General features: G+C 40.2%; 1 protein-coding gene across 3 annotated transcripts in view; it reads left to right on the forward strand.

Moving 5' to 3' along the window:
• The window catches only part of CEP85L (centrosomal protein 85L), a 159,447-nt gene extending 134,288 nt beyond the window's left edge, over positions 1-25,159 (forward strand). For all 3 annotated transcript variants that reach the window (XM_074819258.1, XM_074819257.1, XM_074819259.1), the window contains 9 exons: positions 3,105-3,222; positions 5,269-5,445; positions 9,769-9,921; positions 10,194-10,348; positions 12,541-12,658; positions 12,976-13,026; positions 18,625-18,732; positions 19,102-19,315; positions 20,651-25,159. In XM_074819258.1, coding sequence (XP_074675359.1) covers positions 3,105-3,222; positions 5,269-5,445; positions 9,769-9,921; positions 10,194-10,348; positions 12,541-12,658; positions 12,976-13,026; positions 18,625-18,732; positions 19,102-19,315; positions 20,651-20,814 — 1,258 coding nt within the window. In that variant the 3' untranslated portion in view covers positions 20,815-25,159. The remainder of the gene's footprint in view (positions 1-3,104; positions 3,223-5,268; positions 5,446-9,768; positions 9,922-10,193; positions 10,349-12,540; positions 12,659-12,975; positions 13,027-18,624; positions 18,733-19,101; positions 19,316-20,650) is intronic.
• Positions 25,160-27,041: the final 1,882 nt, after the last annotated feature.

The following is a 27,041-nucleotide window of genomic DNA, read 5'->3' on the forward strand; positions in this document are numbered from 1 at the left end:
GTCATATGATTATACAAGCTCTTGGGCTCATATAAGGTCTCTTACAAGTTAAGAGCATGTTCTTTTACCTGATCTTCAAATCTGCTTCTCTCAAAATAAGTTTGAAGCTTTTTGTTAGTAATGTCATCATACAGGTGCCAACCAGAACTATATGAAGTCTTTCAGTGTTACATACACTCTTTATATTTGTAAAGGCTTGTTACATCTAGATAGTGCAATGGAAGAGGGAAGCCTCAAAATCACCTGTGGTGATACAGAATATTTTAAGACTTGCTATGGAGTCACATAAATACATTCAGTTGCTCTGTTTTGATGAACTTGTATTGAATGAATTGTTCTAAGGTACTACCAAATTGCAACTTGTTTATACTGTTTTTTCATTCATTGCTGTTCTTTATAGATATAAACCTGTAAAAATAGGTTCTGTAGGCATGCATCATGTCTCCTGCAACATGTATAGCTTAAAAATTTAACTTCCAATATATTCACTATTTTTGAAATACTACATTCCTCTTGTAAACCAAGTAACTGGGATACGGTTGGCTGATGGCTAGATAGGAGAATGTATGTGGCTAAAATATTCCCTTTAATAGGGTTTTTGCCCCTTATTTTTCCTCTTAAAAATTGCAGTTGGCATCTTTTCCACTAATACATCTTCTGTCCCACACATGACATCCTTGTCTTTAAATTGGAGAGACATAGATTGGATGGATGAATGGACCACTCAGTGGATGAAGAATTGGCTGGATGGTCGCACTCAAAGACTTGCAGTCAATGGCTCGATGTCCAGGTGGAGAGCCGTGACGAGTGGCGTTCCTCAGGGGTTGGTGTTGGGACAGGCGCTGTTTGACATCTTTGTTGGTGACATGGACAGTGGATTGAGTGCACCCTCAGCAAGTTTGCCGATGACACCAAGCTGTGTGGTGCAGTCAACACACTGGAGGAAAGGGAGATGCCATCCAGAGGGACCTGGACAGGCTGGAGAGTTGGGCCTGTGCAAACCTCATGAAGTTCAATAAGGCCAAGTGCAGGGTCCTGCACATGAGTCAAGGCAATCCCAAGCACAGATACAGGCTGGGCGATGAGTGGGTTGAGAGCAGCCCTGGGGAGAAGGACTTGGGGTATTGGTGGATGGAAAACTGACTATGAGCCAGCAATGTGCGCTTGCAGCCCAGAAAGCCAACTGTATCCTGGGCTGCATCAAGAGAAGTGTGGCCAGCAGGTCGAGGGAGGGGATTCTCCCCCTCTACTCTGCTCTTGTGAGACCCCACCTGGAGTCCTGTGTCCAGCTCTGGGGCCCCCAGTGTAAGAAGGGCATGGACCTGCTCGAGTGGGTCCAGAGGAGGCCATGAAGATGATCAGGGGGCTGGAGCACCTCCCTTATGAGGGAGGACAGGCTGAGAGAGTTGGGGCTGTTCATTCTGGAGAAGAGAAGGCTCCGAGGAGACGAGACCTCGTAGTGACCTTCCAGTACTTAAAGGGAAAGGTGGGGAGGAACTCTATCAGGGAGTGTAGTGATAGGTCAAGGGGGTAACAGTTTTAAACTGACAGAGGGTAGATTTAAATTAGGTATAAGGAAGAAATACTTTCCTGTGAGGGTGGTGAGACACTGGAACAGGTTGCCCAGAGAAGTTGTGGCTGTCCCCTACATGGAAGTGTTCAAGGCCAGGTTGGACGGGGCTTTGAGCAACCTGGTCTAGTGGAAGGTGTCCCTGCCCATGGCAGGGGGTTGGAACTAGGTGACCTTTAAGGTGCCTTCCAACCCAAACCATTCTTTGATTCTATGATAGTATAATACATATTGTGTGTACTCATGATAATGTTTCAGAGATGCTCTTCCTAAACACAGCCCTTCCGAAATTTAAAAAAAGCAAACCAACTTTTATCTTTTTCTGGACTTTCAGAGGATTTTCTTTTCCATTTGTGTGCACAGGCAGGCCTTCTCTCTTGAAGTTAGCCTGTATTTGCTGTTTATCTCCTGTTAAGATTGGGTTTAGTCATCTCAGTTCAGCATCATCATTTCCAGAAAAGCCAATCATACTGCATGCTTAGAGGTGAAGCTTTGAGAAAAATTTTCATGCTTGCATGCAAATATGTCCTTGCATAAAAAAGAAGGAAAAAGGAAAATTAAAGGAGTGCACAAAATTGGTTTTAAGTTTGGGAAGGTTGCTATGTGTGTTTCTGATGGGTGCTGACAACTCCATTCTGGAGTCAGTTATTGAGGTGCCCATGGCTCCTAGAGATTGCAGCACACCTCACAGGGCTGTAATGTGGGCTGGGGCTGAGACCTGGCTTGTATTTGCCCTGAAGTCCTGCTAGTTCAAATGCAGTCATGATTTAAACAGTGATATAATTTGTGATGTAATTAAATAGTGATCTAATAATGATACTGTTTCTGCTGTATGCTGGCCAAGTGATTGAGGTTAATTCTGGTTTAGTACACATTGTAGTCCTTTACCCTACAGTAGTGTACATCTTATGTAAAGCAGTTGTCTGAGAAAGTATTCAGCAAAGCAAAAAGAAAGACCTTGCAAGAAAGCTCTGTTGACTATCTTATATAATGATGTTTTCTTCCTAAGTTCTTTCTGCTCCCTGTGATTTGTAAATCTCTTCAGCCTGTGTCAAAAGTCAGCTCTGGCAAAGAGAAAGGGGTGGAGCAGAAGTCCAAGTCAAATGAAGGTGTGAGTTTTATTTGTTTTCACTCTGCTTTCTGTATACTTTTTCCTGCTTATACTTCTGGCCCTAGGGAGGCTTCTGTTGTCATTCGCTCCTCAACCCCCACAAAATTGATAGATCTTTCAAATCATATTTCTACAAGATTTGCTTATTATTGCCGGTTGAGCACAAACCCTTTGGGGTATGCTTAAGTGAAAGTTACATGGCAACTGTTGTTTTTATAGCTTATATCCTGATGAGATTCCAGTTCTAGTGGTAAACTAGGTAGTTGCAGTCTGGCTGCCGTGGGGAAAAAGCCCACAGCTAATGTAGATCCAGGGTAGTTGAATAGCATTGTTATAGTATTCTTCAGTACAAGTCCTAAGATCTATGTTTTTTTAATCTCTGTTTCATTCCTTTGCTTTTCAAATAAAATCTGTGTATTGCAGACAAAAGCAGCAAATTAACAATTTACATCAGAAGATAAGGGAGAATGAATTACGAGCTCAACATGCAAGACTGAGCCATCTTGTGAACTGTGAAGAACCTTACATGACTAATTTGCAGGTAGGATGGGTATTTTTCTTTCAGCAAAGCTTTCCAATGCTCAGTAACTGACACATGAAAACATGTTCACAATTTACTGCAGGCCAAAATGTAGAGCTTTTGTGATTATTAATGGTTGTGGAATTGTATAGCCATAAATTGTATAGAGGAGAATACCCTGTAAGTGTCATAGTTTACCTTACATTTGCAGAAATCTAAGTTACATTAACGTTTTGTACATACTTGTTTTGAAATGTGATAAAAATGGGGTAAAAACGAGAGATTGGGACGCTGTAAGAATAAGGGTTTAACAGCATGCACATAGCACAGTTATACAGGGAGATATTAAGACATAAATGATTTGATAAGAGAGTACCTGAAAACAACTGATGGAAGGTTTTCTGAAGAAGAGAAGGAGGTACTGCCCAAAGGAGTGGTTAGATTGTATCGATAGAGTTAGATGGAAGACATGTGAGAAGACAAACAGACTGGTGGAATACCTTTGCCCAGGATACCTGAAAAGGTTATGGATTAGTACTCCCAGGAAACACTTAGTCTAAAAAGGAATGTGTGGTGGTATTTTGGGCATACTTGTCCTAATTTTTATCTAACTAGCACAAATATTTGGAAGTGTGAGGATGAGAGAGCATAGGGTGACCACAAAATGCAGATCAGTTTGAGGACTGTGTGTGCTGCAACAGGGTAGCAGTCAAATTCCTTCTCCAGAGCAGCATATCTAAAAGGCAATGCAGAAAGAGAATGTTAAAGGCAGATATGCAGAGAAATAGCTGTTCTGTCCCCCTTTTATTACCTTATCGTTTCCTGTCACAAACACTGCACCAGGATCTCAGCTAGTGTACCTCAGCATGACATTAATTATGTCCTTGGAATAACACAGCTGTGCATCAGGTGAGAACCTGGTTTGTGTGAGACAGGAGAGAAATTCACGTGGAGTCTTGGTGTGAAGTTAGATATTCAGAAACTTTTTCAGACACCTAGGAATGTGGCTTTTGATGCTTTCAGGAGTTCTTTTATAAAGTACTTTAAAATTCTGTCTAGATTAAGATTTTTTGGGGAAAAAAAATTACTGCAGAAACTGAAATTTTAGTGTATGTATCTTAGTGTACCATAATGCAGTTCAAATAAAGCAGCAGATGCATTCATCTTTCAAAATTTAAAGAGTTAAAAAAGTTTATAATGTATTAGGATTTCTGCATGATTTGTGTGCCTTCTATAAGATTAACTTACAAATGCAAATCTCCTTTAGTGGAGGTTTTAATCTCTTTTAATGCTTTGCTGAAGGAATTTTACTAGTTAAAAATACTGTCTGTATAATTTCTTTAAAGTTACCAGTTTATGTTATTAAAAGAATCTTGAAACTGAAAGCCTGATGAGATGCATCTCCTTTTTCATCCCACATGCAGTTGATTTCCATTTTGTGCTTGCCTGTCTGTGGACAGTGGAGGTAGAAGAGGAATATTGAACTGCATGAAATGGGAAGGGAGGAGGGTTTTGGTATACAGGACAGAATGTAGGAGGCCTGCCTTCTGATTGTAGCTGCAGTCTCAGGCTTGTCCCTGCACCATTTGGCACCTCAGGTGTATAGCTCTAAGCTCTGACTAGTACTAATGTTCTGTTTTAGAAGGATCTTGAAATTGGAGCATCTCTTACTTCAGTATATTTGTAGCCATCTTATAGAGTGTTTTTCTTCCTAGGTGATGGTATGTTAATGCAGTGACAGTGATTCGTTTTGAAAACACTTTTTGTTTGGATTTTCTGGAGTTTCTTTGGAAGAAAAGTCACACCCCTTCCATAAATCTGAAGGGGAAAGTGGCCCCACAATGTTCATTTGCATGTGTTGTGAATGTAAAGCTGTCCAGCATCTTCATCTTTTTCCTCCAGATTCCCAAAATGCAAGCTGTTACCACATACTTCAATGTTTGAAAAATCAAACCCCACCCTTCCTGACAGTGGAAAAAAATGCAGGACTGCTTTCTGCTGTTCTGCTCAAGTATACAGTGGTATGTGTCCATTCATTTGTATGATTATTTTATTTCTTTTTGTAAGCAACCACAGTATGAGAGCACACCACTCCAACCTCACGTTTCAGAAAGATCAGCATCCCACCTTGAGGAGCTTGAGCGAAAGATTGCAGCAGCTGAGAATAAAGAATTACAACTCAGTGAATTTGTAAAACAAATTTCAAACAAATCTAGCGAGGAGAAGAAGAAGATGGAGGAGAAAGTAAGTGTCTTTCATGTTCCAAGTTTCCTTTTGACATTGTTGTAGCAACGTATGTTTTGTTTGCAAGAAAGCAACTTAGTATGTGAATTGCAAAGCCTTTTTCAAAAGGTGGCTAAACTGTCTGTGATAGAAAAATGGGTAGTTAGTGATTATAGGTGTTGGCAATGGATAAATCTGAACTTGTAGTGAATGCATCCTAAAAAGTAATACTAGGTGAAATAGCAAACAAGATGATGGTTTTAATCAGGTATCAGTTAAACTTGCTTTGAAGGAAAGCTGCCCAGCTCTAAGAATTTATGTAGCTTGAAGTGTTTATTACAGTAAATAAAGTGTCATTTAAAAACATAAAGTGTGAAAATGAAATCCCTATTTCTAGCATGGCTCATAAATGCAGGCCTCATGCTTTGAGATGGACTTACCAGCCTGTATGTGCCTATTCAGCAGGAGTGATTCTCTTGTAGCTTTGCTAGGATATGCAGAGTAGACTTTATTCTGAGACAAGGAAGGGGCTTAGATGACTGTGTTCTTGGAACTGTCTTGACAGGGATTTTTTTGGAGGCTGAAGCAGTACCCTGTGGTAGTTTGAATGTCTTGACAGCCTTCCTTTATTGCGAGCAGGAAAGTGCCATTGACCAAGTGGTTCCTAATTAATGCTTTAGGGATACATTGTTACTGTTACCTTCTCTTCTTTGATCACTGGGCCTTACTACTGGGCTTAGATTTATATTAATGCAGGTTCAAGGATTAGGAGCAGTATGATACACTGAAGTGTCAGGTGAGAAGATGAAGAAGAAAGCATAATTCATCTCAGATTCTGCCATACCATTTCATATGAACCGTGCAGTATGCTTTTCACTAAGGGTAATGTTCAGGAAGGGCAGAAATCAGCTGCTGCTGCTTCCTCCTGTCTCAGTTTTTACTGCTTGTGTTACTCACTGTGTAGGAACTGCTGCTGTAGGTTGTGACAGTGGTGAGGACCTGTGCAGCAGTGCTTGTGTCAGCAGGATGGTCTGTAACTAGGAGCCTGATTCATCCCTTAACACCCATCCATTCTGTGTGCTGAACAAAAGGCTCTCAAGGAGAGAAAGGACAGGGAGGCAGAGCGTGTGTTTCTGTAATAAAATTAGTGCCCTTCCATTTGAGGGAAGACTGTGGAGGGAGGAAGGAGCTGTGCTGTGTTCCTGCAGGGATACGACAGTCTGGGAACCTGAGCAGTAGCCTGGGTGGTGAGCCTGGGGACAGCCATCTCTGCAGTTTCTCTGCTCTGCTCACAGGGAGATCAGCCCAGAGCCCAAAGGCTTGGTGTCCTGGGTCAGTGACTGATGTTAGGGGACAAAAATACAATTTCTGTACTGATAGGAGGGATTGTTGCCATAGGTGTGCCAGGGTTATTTCTGAGCAAATTCCTGCCTCTTTAGAGTGGGTGTTTTTTCAGCCCAAAGCCGGATTTGGTGAGGGAGTGGGAAAAATGCTCTTAACGTTCAGGTGAGCTTTGCTTGTAAGTCTATGCTAAAAGAACATGTAGAAGTTTTGATTAAGGTTGCTGGCATACATTTATACTTCTGTCTGCAACAAAGCAGATGTCCATCAGAAAATCACGGGAGGAATGGTTAAATCTTTGCACTGGAAACGAAGTGACTGAAGGGGAGTGTGATGGAATCTGCAGAGCCACAAGCAGCCTGGAAGGGACAGAGGACAGTCAGCTCCTCACTGCAGCTCCTGCTGCAGGAGCAAGGGAACATCTAGAAGAGCTCTAGGAGCCAAGTACATGATCAGCAAAAGGAGCTGATTCCTCATGCCAGTTCTCTATAGCAAGCCTGTAGATTGTTTCTCTGAAAGCTGTTGTGGATGCTAAGAGTATATAGGTGGACTCAAGGGAAAATGGGTGAGCTGACGGAAGTGCTGCCTTGTTATAAATGCACAGAAATAACTGCCTCAGGAGAGCCCCTAAGATGAAAGCAGCTGGAGGCTGGAAAAATGTGCTTTCCTTGTTTTTTCCCTACTGTAGACGTTTGCTTATGGCTGGTGTGGGAGATGATATGTTGGAGTAGAAGTCCTCTTGTTCTGAAGTGCTTTGTGCCTTCTGGCATTAGGGTGAATGTACGTGATGCTTTCCTTTTAAGAAACTGCAGGGCCAGCAGAGAACAGAGGTGCTCTTTGTTTGCTGCTGGCATCATACCTGTCTTTGCCCCATGCAGACATACCAAGCAAGGGAGTATTTGTACCACCTTGTGAATATTCCTGGTGCCTGAAGAGAAGGGTTTTTTTCCCCTAGGCTCCATGTGTAGTCAGTATAGGACTGAGGTGAAGACTAAGGTGATTGGGAGCTCTTTATCTGGCACTGAAACTTCAGAGGGCTGAAGAAGCTTCCCTGTTGTGGCTGGCTGGTAGTCATGGTAGCTTCTCACAGCTTCCTATTTGAGAGAGCCTGCTAAGGTAGATACTGCAGTACTCTCCATCAGTGTCCATGTCATGAATGCCTACGTTCTTCCTTTTCCTTATGCCAGGCATGAATGTGCCTCTTGACATCTGCAAATGTTGCAGCCCTTACTTTAGTTCTGAGGCATTTCATCTGGAAATCGGGCTGCTGGGCTGGAAATGCTTTGATTCAGACACCTGTACCCTGCTGGCTGCTCCTTCTCCCTCTGCTATGGGTAACTGTGAAGGACTCCTGTAAGATACTGCTGATAGCTTGTAGCAGTGGTGTCCCCTATGATTTTTGTGGCTTTGCTTTTAATATTTAATTGCCAAGAGGTGAGAGCTTTCCTTTTTTTCCTGTCCCAACAAAGTCATCAGCAGTGTGTGTATGAAGGAGGAAATGAAAAAAAAAGCCCAAACCCAACCAAAATTCAAAACTTGTTTCCCCTCAGCAGAGTCAGCAAGAGTGTATGAAAAAAAACCCACATTTTTTTCATCTCGGCGACAGAAAGTAGAAAGAGTCCTCAGGGTGATGCTGGGGACTTAGAGAGGGTGGGAGAAATCCCAAGGCAAACACAGTAGCTATTAGAAAGAGAGAGGTTGCAGGAGGGGAAATTCCCTATGGTGTACACACAGGATAAGAAGATTTGGAAACCATGTAATCTTTGTCGCACAAGTACTGGAGTATTCTGACTGGTCAACTTGTAATTGAGAAACAGGGGAAGGGACTCACTTAGCTAACCTTCAGACTCCTGGCAGTTCTTACTGTGCAACACTGGCTTACATGTGCATATTTATATCACTGCCTTTAAGGCTTGGGTTGGCGGGGGGTGGGGGGAGCAGTATGTGGTTCTGAATCACATACTGTGGCAAAAGATCATGGCTGAGTTGCAACTTTGCCTTACTGCATGTGGGGTTTACTTGGGCTTTGTCTAATCAGAAAGATTTTAAAGCAGCCTGAAAGCTTTGTCCGGTTTTGAGGTCTTGATAAAATAAAAGATATAAAGATTTCTGACCTTGTGGCAATCCAGAGTTTTGTGGCCCATATAGAAAATAAAAACTTCCAAGATATCATTGACTTAAACTTTTCAGGAGGCTCTGTTACTGAGCTCTGACATTGGCAGTGTCACACATTTATTTCTCAGTGAGATGGATGTCTGTAGCACTGAAATAAAAGTACGTTTAGCATTTACTCTAGTGACAAGTATTTGATATCTGTGAATTACTACACCTTAGTTCAAGCAATAGAGATACTGTTTTTCATTAAATTGGCCTATGACTGGAAAATACTCTTCTTGCTGCCTTCCTGCTTTTTTTGACCTGGGTAATAAAGCAAAGTATGTGTCAGGAATGCAAGCAAAGATAACACAATATCAAAAACCTTTTTCAGGCTGATGGGCAATTAAGATGCCTTTAGAAAAGGTGTTTAGGAAAGCCACTATTCTGTTTTGATGTCCTCTGATGTAATTTTCAGACTACATCAAAGTCAGGTTTTTAGCTCCAGTTCTTGTTGGGTTAAGTTCTTGGTCCCTGTGTTTTAAGTTGTTTTCCTAGACCAGAGGAAGAGGTTGGACTAAAATATTTCCTGATCATTTATTGCATATGAGCATCTCCATTGGTGAAAAAATTAAGAATATTTTAACTTTTGTTGAACTGTTCATGTTTTCAGTTTGCAAGGCATATGAAGTGTTCTGGGCAGAGGTGAAGCAACTGTGGTTTGAGGTCATGTGTGGGTCTATGACTTGGAGCTGCTGGGATTAATTATTCTTCGGTTTTGTTTTCTGCAGTAACAAACCCTTTCAAGCAATTTAGAGTACAGTTCTTGCAGAGAGACCAGCCTCTTCTTCCAAAGCAGGTTTATTTTTCACTGTAATCATAAAACGTTGTACCCTTACTTTCTTCTAGCTTAAAACTAGAGACCGATATATTAATAGCCTGAAAAAGAAATGCCAGAAAGAGTCTGAGCAAAACAAAGAAAAACAAAGACGAATTGAAACATTAGAAAAATATTTGGCTGACCTACCAACGTTGGATGATATAGAAGGGCAGACTAAACAGGTAAGGTGAAGGAAGTTTGTTTTACATTTTAAAAATACAAGTAATCTCCCTAATATCTGTTGTCAAATCTTTTACAGTTTCAACATCTATTTTTTCCCTATTTGTTTAGGAAGAGAAGTATTTCAATGTTTTAGAAAGCACTGTTGCTATTAGGGAGTCTCAGATAAGTGAAATGGGTCTAAGATTATACAGAAGGTAACTGTAAGGCTGTGGCCTGCTGCCAGGCCTTCTGCTAATGTGGCATCATGTCTGACTAATGTAACCTGTGTTAGCTTCAAATTCTAGAAGAGAAGAACAAGCAACTTCAAGAAGCTATGACTGAGTTAGAAAAGAAGCTCGGAGAGGCCCGATCACAGTGCAGAGAGAGAGAATTGCAACTGGTGTGTCAGAAGAAAAAAGAAAAAGAGCTGGTCACCACAGTACAGAGGTATGAACAGCTGGTTGGGCTGTGCCCTGAAACCGGGTGTACTTTACCACCTGATGTTGAGACCTAATGTTATTTGCTCTCTTAATCTATTACAATGATAATGATTTTTCATGGCATAAATATATTACTGTGTGGAATGATGGTGTAATGCAATAGAAAATCCAACAAGATTTTTATTTGTGTCAAGTTGCCAGTAATACCACAGAGAAGAGTCTGCCTAGAACACTCTTCACTGTCTGTCTTTAAAGATGTGGGACACCACTACAATGGCATCATAGCCTGCTGCTGCTGTATAGAGGATAGAATAAACATGTGCAGCAAAGGGGAATTGTACAGAAGCTGTCAGCACTCATATTTGATAACTAATCCTGTCACGAGCTGTGGAAAAGCTCCCTGGATATTGGCTGAGGGGTATATCAGGGAAGGGTCAAAGATTTATTTAAATCTTACCTTTTCACAGAGGGTGGGGGTGTTTTCAGGGAGACTTAGCTGTAGCTAATCTACTGTCATTTAACTTGCATAACTATGAGAAATGAAATGGGACAGAGAGCCATTTGAAGATTCCAGATGGGACATGGAGACGTTGTTACTATGGTATATTTTAGATGAGGGGAGGCGCTTAAACGCTTATTTTTTAAAAAAAAGGGGGGAGGGGGAAAGCAGGGGGAATCACTTCTAATAATTTATGTGGATGTTACTACAGTTCACTGTCCCTCCATTGGGTAAAGGTGCATGCCACAGGAGTCTGAAAGTGTTTCCATGATGAAAGGCAAGCTGGTTAGGACACCGTGGCAGCCAAATTGTTGACGCATTGTTTCCATCTTACCAATGAAAGGCCTTTTTTCTTCATGCCCTCATAATTTAAAGGGGGATCATTTTGTCTTTTCTGAAAGCCTACAAATATTTGAGGTGGCTCCTGGTTTCTAAATTAGACAGCAAGATTAACACTAATAAAATGTATTTCCTTTCTGAGAGAAGATGAGCAGGCAAAGGCTCTAACTACACCTAGGAGCTTGAGTTGAGTTGAGAGGGTCTGAAGGTCATGCCCTCGTGGGTGTAGCTGGCAGGAGTGGCTTTATGCTCCCCCTTACAAGTCACAGAGGGCATGAAGGATAGGTGTCTGGTTTAACTCCAGCCAGCAACTAAGCACCATGCAGCCACTTGCTCACTCCTTCCCCTTCCCAGTGGGATGGGGAGGAGAATTGGAAAAAAAACTCATGGGTTGAGATAAGAACAGTTTAATAACCAAAGTAAAATAAAATAGAATAATAACAATCATAATAAAATATAGTAATAATAATTGTAATGAAAAGGAATGTAACAGAGAGGAATAAAACCCAAGAAAATATAAGTGACGCACAATGCAGTTGCCTACCCGCTGCTGACTGATGCCTGAGCAGCGATCCACACGTTCTGGCCAACTCCCCCCCAGTTTATATACCGAGCGTGACGTTCTATGGTACGGGATATCCTTTTGGCTAGTTTGGGTCAGCTGTCCTGGCTGTGCTCCCTCCCAGCCTCTTGTACATGCTTACTGGCAGAGCATGGGAAGCTGAAAAATCCTTAATTTAGAATAAGCACTACTTAGCAACAACTAAAACAATAGTGTTATCAACATTATTCTCACACTAAATCCAAAACACAGCACCATACCAGCTACTAGGAAGAAAATTAAATCTATCCTAGCCAAAACCAGGACAATAGACCACCAGTACTCAGTGCAGCCTCCAATTCTGGACTTTGCTTTGAGTTGTACATGCCCCAGTGAGCCTGATTTTAAAGCTCATGTAACTTTGAGAGGTCTGAAGACTCCTCTGATCTATGCAGGTGCTGGTTTTGCCTCCCACAGTAGCACAGAGCAGCTGTGAACACCACAAAGCTTTTCTTTGCTCCTCTCTGCCCTCTCTCCCTATGCTGTACTGCTGGAGCTGTGCCTTTTGGGAGATGCAGCACAGAATCTGGCCCATAAAACCATTCCTGCATGGATCTGTTCTTGTTAGTGTCATGGTAACTTCAGTAGTTTAGGATTTTTGCATCATTCATCCACTGTTGGTTTGCTCGTTTGTAAGGCTGGATTCTTCTAGGAATGGTTTTATGGTTCTGGTGGTGCAGATTTCTAATTTTTCACTGGAACACACAACTCTTCTGATTTCTGTCAGTGCACTTAATTTTTCTTTCATGTTGAATGGCAGTTTACAACAGAAAGTAGAAAAATGCCTGGAAGATGGTATTCGCCTTCCCATGTTGGACACAAAACAGCTTCAGAGTGAGAATGAATGTCTCAAAGAAAAGAATGAGAAAGCCAGTAAGGTTAGTCTGCAGATGATCTGTTGATGGAATCTTTAACGTTGAGTCCTGCATTTCTTTTCTTTTTTTTTTTTTTAATTTAGAAATAAATATCTCACTAAAGAATTACACAATTGTTGCTAATTCAAATGGCTTTTCAGTACCTGTTTCTGTTCAGTACTTTTGTGTGACTTGCCTGTTCTATCAGAGTTAAACTCTGTCTTGTCATTTACATTTTCAAAGATTCTATTTAAATTCTATGGCTACACACCTGTAAGCTGATTTTTTTAAAGGATCTGAAAAGGTTCAAGGCTTTTAAATGACTCAATTTTATATTCTAGGTCATAGACAATCAACAAAATCAGATAGCTGGACTGATTTTAGACATGCAGGTAAGGAAGAGTGTATATTCTGTTTACTCTTTACATTTTTAGTCCATAAAGATACATTAGTAAAGTTGAATTTCATCCTTTTATCTTCCCAAATAGGAGGCAAGGTTAGAAATGCCAAGAACTTAATCTTATGGCCTGTAGTTGACTTGTGTTCTCTTGCAGGCTCATAATGTATTCATTACTGATATTTGTATGGTTTAAGCACTTTGCTGGTACTCATCATAAAGTGAAATACTGTTGCACGTAGCATCCTTGCGCTGCTGATCTAGTGGATGTCATATCCAAACTGCTTATTTCAAGGGTGAGGACTGCCTGTGTAAGTAACAGCGAAGCCTCTCATCCAACTTCGGGGTTCAGGTGATCATCCAAAGTACAAACAGTGATACTGATTAGGAGCTTCACTGCTGAGATCCTTAGTAGAGACAGGTGCCTTTCTAAACCATACCACTTCACATTTCACGTTGTTTAAGCAGGTCCCTCTTCAAGTGGTTTCTGACACGTCACTCACTTAGATAACTCTCTTGGTGGATTTTGGGCACCTAACTTGGAGCCAAGGATTTTTCAAGACAGCAGAGGCTGTCAACTAGGAGTCAGTTGCAGCTCTGTGGATTGGATTAACACAATTGGGCTCCTGAGACTTGGAAGTTACTTAGTGACCAGTGTTTGTTGTGGAGAAAAGGAAACATTATACAAGTTATAGGGAAGAAGGCATGACTTACTCTAGAAAAAGCATTTATAAAAACAAACAAACCTGTTTTCAGCACGTACTGAAGCCAAATTCAATAAATTCTAGTTTCTCCATTCTTCTCTTAAATTGGCATTTGTCTCCACATTTTTTGCTTCCTTGCCCTCCAGAGAGACTGAAGTTACAGGGTTGTCCCTTGAGAATGAAGAAGTTGCTCTACTTTGGCTCTATGTACATTAGGTTTGGAAGAACAGCTGAATGGTAGTAAGCAATCAGCTGAATGCCTGCTCCCTTCAAAGTGGAGGGGAGTACTCTGTGGAGCTCGAATCCAAATAATGGAGACACACAACTGCTCGCATAACACTTGCTAAGAGAACGTGCTTTCTTATTTCCACTTTGCAACTGGAGCCAAGTTTACTTCTTCATAGCTGTTGAAAGTATGTTGTCTTTCACCATTAAATTGCTTCCTTTCTCTTCCATGCAGGTAAATAGCAAGCCTGATTCCTGTTGGCAACCATATTTTTGCTTGATTAAATCACAGCTTATTAAATACATCTGTAGAGAAACAGTAGGGGATTTTAAGTTGCAATATAACATATGTCTGTGAACTGAAAAGCAAAACTAAGCTTCTCTAGGTTTGAATAAGACAAAATTTATCAAATTGAGATGTTTTCATGGAGCAGCCAGTTATATGCAAAAATTGTGACACAGGCAAATGTTGTTTCAGGTATTTCATAATTTAAAAAAGGTTCAGATTGAACTCCGTAACCTTTCAGAGGTTCTTTGTCTCTCTTTGTAGTTTAGTTAAATTATTTACATATATGTATATGTATATGTTGTCCTTATAAGAAATATGCACAACTTGCCAAAATGTATTTTCACCAACCTAAATCTTTTAATGTTTCCTAAACTTTTGGTTCTTTCTCTCTCCATCACCTTTATCTTGAGACTAGTGATCTTTGTGTGTGTTTATACAGATGGCTGTTTGTGTGCTTAGTCTGAAGTGACTTTAGGGAGCTGAGACTGGGAAATACTGAGTAGTTGTGACAGTCTGTGAACAGAGTAGTGTTCTGTTCTCCAGGACTTTCCCTTTTCCCCTTTTGAGGTATTTTATATAAGGACAGAAAATAAGATTTGAAAATGGTGTTACCCCTCAAATTACTTGTAGACTACAGCAGCTTCTTTGTATTCTTGATCTCCGTGGCCCTCCACATTTGTTCCTTGGGAAGCATTGAACAGTAGTTCATTAGAAACTGAAATCTCTGATCAGCACAGAGATACAATTTATCTTCAGCTCAGAAGATCTCATTTTATTCCCTGTCTTCTGCCACATTGTAAATTTATACTTGAGAATGTATTTCAGTTCATTGCTTTTAACTTGAAAGCTGAAAACAAAGACATTTTATTTCAAACAGCAGTGTACTAAGCCATACTAGTTTCTATTTGCTCATAATCGTGGTAGAATGATTTTGATCTTCCTTGTATGGTTTTGCTTGATTGATTTGTTCTCCTGAGTGTAAGGGAGTAAAATTCTGGTTGATCTTGACAAGATATCATGCTGCATATATAGTAGATCTTCAGAAAAATTATAGATGAGTGGTGTGTGTTTAAAAAAAAAAAAAATAAAAAAATCTGTATTTACATTATTAATTTAGATATCACAACTAACATTTTTTGGTACCAAAAAAAGACAGTAGAAGTAAGTCAGATTGTACAATGCATGTGTCACCCAAAGTATATCTGTCAGTCCTGTCAGTCACAATAAACCCAAACTGTGCTAGGCTGGGAGTAACGCCACCAAATTGTAACTTTGGAGAACATATGGAAAAATTAAGGGTGAAGTATGGAGGACTCATAGCACTATGAGCAACTGGGAAATCACAGCACTGTGGGTTTAGCCAAGCTGGTAAGCACATGTACTTTTTCTGAGCTTTAAGATAAGGGTAGCAGATGTTAGGTGTATCTTTTAGAAATAAACACTGATTTCCACTTCTAGTAGTTTGTGTTAAATGGTGCAATTCATGAGCTGAACATGTGCACATTATTTGAAATATTCTAGAAGTTGTTTTTGGAGTAGTTTGCAGAGTTATGTAAATTTAATGGCAGATGTAGTTCTAAAAATACACTAGGGAAGGTAATATCTCTGAACCTGTCTTCCCCACCACCTATCCCCATCCTCAGGAAGGCTGCACAGTCAAAGGTTTAATGTCTGGCATTGACACAAACATGAAATATGTAAGTGGTAGTACTAATGCATGTGTCACAACTGCGGCTCTGGGTGTCCCTGAACTTGCTTATCATCAGACTATTAAACTCTGAAGATACTTGGAAGCTGGGAGGGGGTTTGGGGCACCTGTACTGCCCTGTTCTCCTCATCTTTCCTAAGTATCTTCTGTTTGGCTGCTGCCACAGACAGAGCAAGAGGCACCTTCGGTCTGACCCAATATGGCCATTTTTCTCAGTAGATAATGTGTTTAAAAGACTAAAGAAGACGATTGAACACCACTGCAGGTTTTGCTCATCTGCAAGCACGACAAAGGAAATGCCTGAAGCAGAGCTATTTCCTGCCCTCTCCTGGCCCAGGGTGCTTCCTTTGACGTGGGGCAGGGTCCTCTTCCCTCCTCCCCTTCCTCTCTCTGGAGTGTGAAGCTGTGGTTTCTCACACAGCTTATCTTTCGGATGCATGTTACTTCAGCACTTCCTTTTGAGGGGCACAGCGTGGGTGAACTGAGAAGCACATCAAGTGTGTGAAAATGGTTTTAAAAACAAGTAGTCATTTCTGGGTTCTGCCTGCTGATTCTTTTTACTTACAGGAAAATAGTGTGGGGTTTTTTAGTCCATATTAAGTGTGTAAATTTTAGCGCCATTGTTTTCCAGTTTTGCAAAGCGTATGACACAAGTACTGGCTTTCCCTCACCACTTGTGCGGTGTTGAGCTGAATGTGTTGGGAAATTCTGTCAAGGCTGTGCACCTCCTCTGAGTGGCCAGGCCATTGAAAACTCCACTGAGTGCCAGCCCTGCCTGGCCTCTCATTAGTCCCTGCCTTGTCATCAGCACTAGTAATTCTTATAGCTGGCAAGTCAATTAAATGGCTTCTCATCCACTCTGTAGGCCATGTACATGGTAAAGGACAGGCCTGTATATAGGCACAGTCTCCTATGTGCTACACTCTCTGGTACTGGTACCCTGAAAGTTCTATTCTTCATACATCTTCGGAGACACTCTCACAAGAGTAAATTTGGCTTCTTTTCCAAAGCTAAATTGTTTTCCTAGGACCGCAAAACCAACATAACAGAACCCACAGCAAATTGTGTCAAGGTAACTGGGGAGCTTGGGGTTTTTTCTGTCTTTGAATAAGGTTGCAGAGTCATAGTGCAGCAATTTAAACATATCTTTTACTAAAGAGTGACTTTGATCTTTCTATAGCATTTTATTTAAACTACCTTATAGAATTCCCCATGAGAGTTATCTGCTTTAGAAGAATAATATTTAGGATTGTTCCTACAGAGATTCAAGAAAAAACATTCTTCTGGGACAGTGTCATTCCATAAATTGAGAGCCATTGGTTTGTGAAATGCTCCTTCTCCCCTCATCATGGTCTCTGGTTCCACTCTGTTGAAGGTTGCAATCAAATCTGTGCCAAGGCATGCACCGTTGTTACCAGTGCTCCAGCTGTATTTTGAGCATGCTGGGATCAGATTTGCATCTTATAATTGAAATTGGGCAGCAGGTTTTACATACCAAAGTGGTGAGCTATGGATGGAGAGACACTTTATATGCACTGTGCTAGCACAGTATTAGATTTGTGAGTAATACCATTAATGACAAAAGAGGATTTTTTTTCTTCACAAAAGCTGAAAAGATCTGTGTTTTAAAGCATCAGGAGTTTATATAGTCACTATTCATTGTTACTAGTATTCAGATAAGATGGTTTGAATATTTCTAGTTCTGAATTTTGCCAGATGACCTCAAAAGACGTATCTAGAGGTCTAAAAGCAAACTAGTGGAATAAATATGAGTGCTTTTAACAACAAAGACACCTGTGGTTATGCTGAATTCACCCCAAAAAATCCACTTTGGAAATATCTCATGATTTCTGAGGGGAAACTGGGGACTTGACAGCAGCTGATTCCATGTTGCAGCAGTTGTTTGTTTGTTGCTGCTTGTGACTGATCTGGAAGTCAGTCATGGAAAGCTCCAATACAACAACATCCTAGAAATTTACTGTTTACATTGCTGAAAATAGTAATTATGGTATCTGTTAAAAATGACACTATAAACTGCAAATAAGTTACTTTTTTGCCTGCAGTTGTTGTTTTCTTAGCACAGTAGAGTTGTGTAGACTATTCTGTTCCATCTTGTGTGTGAATGGTTTTAAAAAGGTTGCTGCTGTGTATCAACAAAGGCTGTCTTCTCAGCTGCATGGAAAGTGAGGTGAATTCTGTGTTACAGAAGGTTGTAGGAAGTCCTGCCATAGTCTTTGTGGAAAGTAGAGGCCAAAAAAAAAACTTCAGTTACAACACGGAATTGCACAAATTAAGCTTAGTTGTCATTCTGCTGCTTATTTCAAGTGAAATTGTTTAGAATAAATGACTTTGCATGGTTATTTTAGACTTCATGCATTCCATATTGGAGTAAGGTTTTGCACACATACAGTCTTTTTGTTTCTAAACAGATATTGCTTATTTAAAGGGCTGAACTGATACTTGGAATACCTGTGTTACTGTACAGAGAGCTGTTGGGATCCACCTGAATATTACCAGGTGGAACATGGTAGAAAATAAAAAGTGAAGAATTAATACAAAAGCAATGAGTAACTGAAACTTAGAAATTTACTGGGGATGCATTGTTTGTCAGTGCTAATATAAAGTACGAAAATTTAAAATCATTACCTGTGTTTTCATTCGCTTTAGTCTATGCAAGAGAAGCTTTTGCAAGAAAAGCTGATAGTTCAGAAGATGACAAATGAGCTTGAAGAAAAAGAAAAGAATATAGAGCAGTTAAATAAAACTCTCTCTGAAGTAAGTAAAAACTCCAGTAACCCAACCCCTTCCCACACTCGCTGGGAAGAGCCTTATAGAATGATTATGAGATCCCATGGTAGGACCGTATGAGCTTAATTACATATTTGACATCTGGCTGCCGTGCAGGCATATAATAGATACCAACCCTACCTCAAGAAGTGAGAACTTCAAGGGTGAAGGCAGCTAATCAATGTAACATAAAAGCTGTCTCTCTGCCACTCTTTGGAGGGGTACAAAAATACTGATTACATGTGTGGAAATTAATTATTTTTAGTTATATTGTTTGTGGTTTGAAACAGGAAACTTTCTGCTACAGTGCATGCTGCAGACTAACTTTCCCCTTCTTCCCATTTACTTCTCACAAAGAACCAAAGACTGATGGAAGAGAATGCCTGCCTGAAGGAGCAGATGCAGCAGGTGGAGCAGTCCAGGCAGCCAGTATCTGAGAAGATGCCTATAGCAGACCAGTTGTTCAAGGAAATGTCCCATTGCTTGTTTGACTTGAAAGCACTGTGCAGTATTCTTACCCAGAGAGCTCAGGGCAAGGAGCCTAACCTTTCCTTACTGCTGGGAATCAGATGTAAGTGATGTTGTCATTCCGATGCTAATAGTGTTTTGACACAGAGGAATAACAGTTTAGCAAAGTGGTGCTTGCACTTGCCAGCTGGACAGGCCAGTGTCCCCCTTACTTTGCAACTGGAGCAGTCGTGGGTGAACTGTACTCCTGGAGCTCTCTTGAAAAGCTGGGCTTTTAGTGCACCTGGGCCACTAAAAACATACATAAGGACACAGGTCCTTCCCAAGTCAGGAGAGCAGGTAGCTGGCTCTTCATATGGACCCAATCATGGATATGTTCACCCAACTAGAAAAGAAAGGTGTGTAGCCACATGTCCATCCCTCCTAAGTCACCCTGAGGGTTAACGGATGCTTTTCTGCCCAACATATTCTGCCCTATAAACTCATAATGAGGGAGGTGAGGCATAAGCAGGCCTGGTGTGGCTATGTCACATGTTTTTGTTTTAAAGCCCTTGAGGTCAAGTGGTAGGAATATACATCTACTGTTTGAACATGTATATGTCTGGTTGGGGGGTGGGTGGATCTGTGTGTATTAGATAAGTCTAGTGCCAGGCAACTTCATCTCTGGTACTGTTAATGGCACATCTAGTCTTCACCACTTATTAAGGTATTAAACTTAACCAGGAAAACAGAAGCATGCCCTAAAGCCAGTCAGACAAAGTTTCAGCGTAGTGAGCTTGTGTTAGGTCTCTTCTTTTAACAAGCTTAATAAACAATTACATTTTTTTGTATCATATTCCATTGTTTTCTGAATGTTAATTAAAATTAATCAGATAGACTGGTTGCTGAACTGGACCATCAGCAAAGTAGAAAGGTAGAAATATAGTGTCCTGTGCAGCAAGGGCTACTACACACTACACAGACTCACCTGCACCATAACCTCCTGAAGTACTGGGGAGTGCAGCATATGACGGTCTCGAAGTCCACAAGACCATCAGCTGACAGGATGTCTGTAGTACTGTCTCATCATCTTACATGGCCTCGTTTCCCAAGCCCTCCTATCCCTCTTTTTCTGAGTGGCTATAGAAACCTCCAAAATCTCTACGAAATGCCAATTCTATCAATTTTTTTCACTGCTGTTGAGATCCATCAGACTTTGGCAAGTCTAGATCTTGGTGCAAACAGAAAATCATGTCTTTCAGAGAAGCAGTGATGGGCTCTGAATTGACTTTTAAGTTAACACAGTATCACATTTTGTTGGCTTTTTATTATACTAAAGCATGATTTGTCTTGATGTAATTAAAGTGACCTACCCCTTATTTCAAAGGGGACTGACTAGTTGAAGTATTCACAGAGCACAGTTGCTAGAGCTTTAACCTTGGGTGTTGTTTTTCTGTAGCGCTGAGCTGTTCAGCTGAAGAGAATGAAAATTACCACAGCACAGAAACCCTTTCGAAGAAGCTCTTGGATGTTTGTCAGTTACGAAAGGATATCGATGAATTAAGGACTATAATGTCGGACCGTTATGCTCAGGACATGGGGGACAATTGCATTACTCAATGACAACATTTCACCTAGTAGCAAATGACTTACTAAATGCTGCTGTGTCACAGGTCTTTGCATTTCTATTAAGGAGCCATATTGGAAGACTGCAAACAGCGCCGCATATGCGTCTCTGAGGATTGCGTGTGTTTAATCTCTGGAGTCTGGTGGGAAGGGAAGAGTCATTGTTTGAACAGAGTGGTACAGACTACAAGAAATCTTTTCTCCGAACTACTGAATGTAGGAACAAGCTGTGAAGAATGATTCAGTTGGATACTCTGTTTCTTTCATTAGGGCTCATTTTATTACTTCAGCTAGTTTCTGGAATCAGAGCATCAAAACAGCTGTGTTGCTACTACTCTCAGCCCTTTTCTTCATCAAGGGTTTGTATGTCATTATCTGTGTTCTGAAATTAGAGCAGAGGGTTGAAGGACCTATAGCTGTATGTGGTGGAGCCAGAGACTTCTGCAACTGCACTTCACTCTAGAAATTGCAATTAGAACAATCTGGGAGGACTACAAAAAGTAGTTGCTCTTCAAGTTGCCTAAAACTCTAGGAAAGATGTTTTTAGTAGTGGATATCTAGCTTGTTTGCCCAGTAGCAGAAGAAAAACTCCTTTATGCAAATGAAGTCCATAAAATATAGCACTATCAAATTGTTTTAAGCACTCTCACATTGCTGTAAGAAGTTTCAGTAATACAAAGTCTGTGACAAACCTAGAGAAGCTGGAAGGCATGGAACTTGCAGCATAGTATGTGGCTGTCAGAAGAAAAGAAAAAGAAAAAAAAGAAAAAAAAAAAAAGGACTGTATTTTAGTGTTTGTACCATACTTATTTTTACCTTAGGTCATCTCCATTTTTAAATGTGCCTGGTCTGTGTCCCATCCCTGAAGTCCTCTGATGTGGTTGTGAACCACCTCAACCATTTTTTACCACAGCTACAAAACGGGTGTTTGGCACTTGGCAAAATCAGGGCTCAGAACAGAATGTTTCCACTTAGCAGTATTAAGTACTCGGTTATCTGAGAACTGCAAAATTTTCCACATTGTTTGGGAATTCTTGATTTCTCTATTTTTCTAGGAAGCAATTACATTAAAAAAATAAGATCATGTTCCATAGTTTATTCAGTGAGTGTCACTTGGCAGTGCTGTTTCACTCCTGTGGGACAGATGACATATTAATACTTCTCATTTCCTGGAACATTACTGCAAGTTAGCTGCACAGTTATGCATGGCATAAAATAGTATTTAACTGAAGGAAACAAAAACTTGCAAAGAGCAAAACCACTCTCAAATTACACTGTTAAGAAAATATATAAGCATCAGTTACATATATGGTATTAAAAGAAAGTTTCAGATTATTAAGGTGCAAGTCAGTCAACTGACCTATAGTGTGGATAACAGCAGAAATCTCTTAGAAAGCTTAACGGTTAGAACCAAGTAAATTCTAGGGTAATATTTTTATGGCAAAAGTGCTAGTATCTTCAGTTTTCTGATTATGTGAATGGAAAAAAATGCTATAGCAATGGTTACCTGTTTTAACTTGGTGATGTTTTGCTTTCTGTTCATTGTTAGTTACCGTTAATGTTGTTTTTATAATTTAGTGATTTAATTTTTTTTAGTTATATGGACTTATTTATTTGACAGTTTTCTCTATCCTGAACCTACACATGGACTAATTTGTGAAAAATTGTGTTGCTATTTATATTATTGCTACATGGTGTTTTCAGATAGATTAATCTGACTGGTTCAGCTCCTGTGAGCACTAAAACAGTGTCTAGATGAAATCTCAAGTGAAATTGCCTAGTGTCTCTGCTTCAAGGTAAAAAAGGAGGCTGTTTTAAATTTCTATGCTCTTTCTGTAGGTCTGAAGGTATGCTTTTGTACTAGTGCAAAACTGAAAGCAAGGATCTCTGCAGAAATGGGCTTGCACAGTTTCCTATGCCTCTAACAGTATTGGCTTTTGTGACTAGGGCCTCAGCTTGTTCCTTTGGTGTAGTTTGCTGGTTGTGGCCCTGCAGTGAGGTAATAGTCTCCAATTTATGGCATCTGTCTTCTATCAGAATTCAACAATACCATTTCAGGAGGAGAGTGGAAACACCTAAGTTGCATGTTACATTATTTCCTTACATGGAAACATTGTACCTATAAAAAAAAAATCACCAAACAGCATTTTTCTAAATTTGGTGGCAATAACAAGGAGTTTAACAGAGAAATTAGAGAGGAGCAGGAGACTTTTTGAGTCACTTTGAATATATAAGCTGTCACTTGGCTGGCATGCCTCCCCCATCCCTCCTGTTAAATAGTGATAACTGTACTGCAGAGTTGAGATCAGTAATTTATATTTGCAAAGCACTTCAGGAGCTTTTATGCTCTTCAAGTATTAGTTGAAAGTCCCTCAGGAAGGAGGTCCCATTTTATTTGTAATACTTTGATTGCAAATGCTGTAATCTTGCATTGTAATATTTTTATTACAGAACATGTAATATTTATGTTGACTTTAAAGCACTTGATTTTAAAAACCCCTGAGTTTATCTGCCTCAGTCAAATTAAAGTAGGGAGCTAATTGATAGATGTATGAGCCAAAGATGCAGACTACCAATTGACTGTAGTGATACAGTATTTTGCTTTGATTTCTTTAAATTTGGCCTGTTGTAGTAGTAGCAGTTACTATATATGCATCAGTTTACGGATGCCTCTAAATGGAATAAGCTTTGTCTACGATATGCATGATTGTTTAATTGGTTAAAATGTAGTGTGTGTGGTCTCATTCGGCATATTTAATACAGAGTTGATTAATGAATGTTAACATTGGAATTGCTTAGATTTAGTCATGACAACTTTTTGCTGTAGCTATTAGACAATCTCAAGGGCTGAAAAACAACTGCTAATGAATGGATATTGTACCGTTCTGGCTGTCAGCAAATTTGTACAGTAAATTTTGTATCATTTCAGATTGAATTTATACAATCCTTTAGAAGATATTTACAGTAACTACTGTATTCGAGAATGTATTTTGAAAAAGACTTGGAAAGTAACTGTCTTTGGACAAGCTATAGATGATGCTATGTATTTACTATATAGACATAACGCAGCTCAGTTGTGTAAACGTGATTTAGGTTGCTAGCCTCAGCTGTGCAGCTTTGTAGTGTTATAGTTGTGTGAAATTGTGGAGGTTGCTGTAACCACCCACTTGGGCTCTGGCATTCAAAACTGCTGGTGGCCGTGAAGTCATTATGAGAGCTGAAATTTTGTCCTTTTCACTCCAAAAGGTTTCATTCCTTCCTTTGCCCTCACTGCCTGCCTTTTGTTTCAAACAGTTTTTTGGACGTTTTTCTTGCAGGGTAAGAGCACAAAGAAAGCAAGCAAGCAAGCAAACCCCTTCCTCTACAACCTGCTGCCCTAGCACAGCCAGCAATGGCACGCTGCAGTCTCTCCATGTGGGTGCAGTTTGCTCCAGTTTTCCTTATCCTTAACAACGATGTTACGCAGGTGGAGTTGGAGGTGTGATTGGGCTCTTCTCATTGTGTGATGAGTTCTGTCATGAGTGGGGAAAAGATCTTCTGAACTAATCTGCATTCTTAGACTGCAAACAAATCAGTGGTTATTATCTAAAGGGATAATCTATTCCAACAGCTCATTAGCAATATTAATTCCACAGCTGCATACCTTTGTGCCTTTTTTGCCTGAAGTAAGTGTATATTCCCCTTGAACTTTAGATAAGTTAGGATGCTGATGACTGCACCTTGTTTTCCTTTTACCTGCCGATAGTTTGTTTATAAGCTTTTGTAGTAAGAACTCTCGCATAATGTCTAGAAACAGAAGTACTTAAACTAGGTACTAGGTGTACACTTCGAATGTTGGGCCGGTCGTAGTATGCAGCTTTTTTGAAAATGAGGCGTGAGCAGGAAACTCAAATCATAATGTGTTTATTTTGTGTATATTAATTACAGTATATCATTAGTTCAGTAGGGAGGAGTGTCTGGAGCTATCTTTTAAAAGCACAGCTGACACATGTACTGGATCAGTCCCTGAAGACTGGTAGTTTTGTAAATTGGGTTCAATTTTTGAACCTCTCAGAATACCTCATATGTAAATAGAGTTGTCATGACTTAATCACAATGTGTTCATTGTAAAAAGTAAAGGAGCCACTGGCTGGCTCAGCTTTAGGCTTGTTGTTCTTGCCTCTTTTTGTAAGTTTTTTTTAAAGTAGGGTTTACAGCTAGAATTTTGAATGCCAAAGTTCTATTTATTAAATAATAATAAAAGTTTTCATTGTTAATGACTGGTATTTTTCCACTGGAATTTGTTTGTTGATGTTTGGGATTTGTATTCACAGAGCAAAAATAAATTTTGTTACAAAAGTGATTTCTTCATGCTTCTCATTTGTCCAATATCTGGCATGTGACAGAAGTGACCTAAGCTGGACCAAGGGCAGGAGACAAGGAAGCAATCATGAAAGATCTTCCCAACACCCACCCCAGCTTCCCTTCAGTGGTCTATAGTTCTGCTTGAATACCAGCTGACTGAGCTCTCTCCCTGGCATTAATTTTTTTTGAAAACAAAAACAAGGCCTTGGAAGCAAAAATACTGTATCAGTGTAATGAAAGTATTTTAGAGCAGGTTTAGAAAGTGTTTTAGTTCCTTGTAAAGTCCCTGTTGTTTTCCACCTCAGATGCTGATTGGAGAGATCACAGGTCAGACTCTTAACAAGACTAAGTTGGCACAAAATAGTAGGCAAAATTGTTATAACTAGTTTTGAAGTTGCTTGATAACTAGTTTCAAAGATTGATCAGCTTTGGAACATGTGGTTGCCCCAAAGCTGGTCACACAGGGCCAAAAAGAAAATTGGATGGTGAAACAAAAGCAGCAAGTGGGTCTGGTATCACAGAGAAAACTGATGATCAGAAAGGACATCTGTTTTTAATTATTATTTTCCAGTTAGAAAGCACAAATGGATGGCTGGTCAGACTGAGCAGTAGTTAAGGCAGCTGGAAATCCCTGCTGCGTGAAACACTGCAGGTCAGTATTGTCCAACACAACCAAGCAGCATTGACTTCCCGTCCATGTCAAGTTTGTGCAGTCTGAGGAAAATTGAAAGGTTAAGGATTTCAACCAATGTATTGGGAGTCTTCACAAGTGCTGAGGGAAGTGGGGTCACCCAAAAAGGTTTCTTTTCTGACAGCTCCCTGTGAGAAATCTTAGAGACCTTTCGGAGCATCGAGTGCTGAATGAGCTTTGCATGTAGAGTGGTGTTCCCCTCTTCCCCAGTATATACTGCGTTGTGCAGGCCACAAAAGTTGACACTACCTGTTCTCAAAGACACTGGGACATTCACTTTAAGTAGCTAATGCATTCTGTAAGGTAGAGATCACTTGCTTTTCTCCAGCCTTGTGACTGAACATTGAATGGTGTGCTAACTCGATTAAAAACATCTGTGCCCTGTATAAATGTATGTAAAGGGCTGCACAGGTGCCAACTTTCCGTAAGATTTCTGAGGGTGACCTTTTGTGAACTACTCGAAGTCAGGTTTAGGTTTCAAAGTATCATGATTAAAGCACTGCTAACAATAGTAGTAGTAGAAAATGTTCTGTTGCCTTTATGCCACAAACAAAATACGACTCCAAATGCGGATAAAAACGAAACTTTAAACAATAACACTGCACATAACACTGCAGCATCTTGAATGAGGACAACTTGCAACAGCTAAATCTGCAGTAGATCGCCTACATTATGTAAATTAAGCAATTCTGCAGGATGTGCTAACTGACGCTGGGTCATTTGTTTTGTAAATGAATGGGTTCGATATACTTGAAGGATTTCCAAGTGGCAAGGGAAAGCTATACTATGAACGACAATATTTAATTACGTTTTAGTATGTGCATATTTCTCTTCCTCCTTTGTGTGAGTTACTCCCCCTTTGGGGGTGGTTGCTGCTTTTCTCCTTTTCTTGTCGCAGGTCTGAATTTCATAGAGGTAAAGGCATGCTTCAAGTCATGGAGTTGGAGCCTGCTCGGTTTGTGGGGAACCTGATAGGTTCAGCTAATGCTTTGGAGCTCTTTCATGAGTGGTTTGGCAGCTCCCCCGAGGAATGCAACCCATGGGTATTAATAGACCAGAAAACTGATTTACTGGTCTGTGTGCCTGTGAAAGCATTTGCCTGGAGGAAGGCAAAAGGAAACCGTTGTCAAGTGCTGTTTGAGAAAAATGGTATCTGTTGCTGAGAGAGTGAATTGTAATACTGAAGGTT

This window comes from Strix aluco, chromosome 3 (genome assembly GCF_031877795.1).
Source record: "Strix aluco isolate bStrAlu1 chromosome 3, bStrAlu1.hap1, whole genome shotgun sequence".
Taxonomy (NCBI): domain Eukaryota; kingdom Metazoa; phylum Chordata; class Aves; order Strigiformes; family Strigidae; genus Strix; species Strix aluco.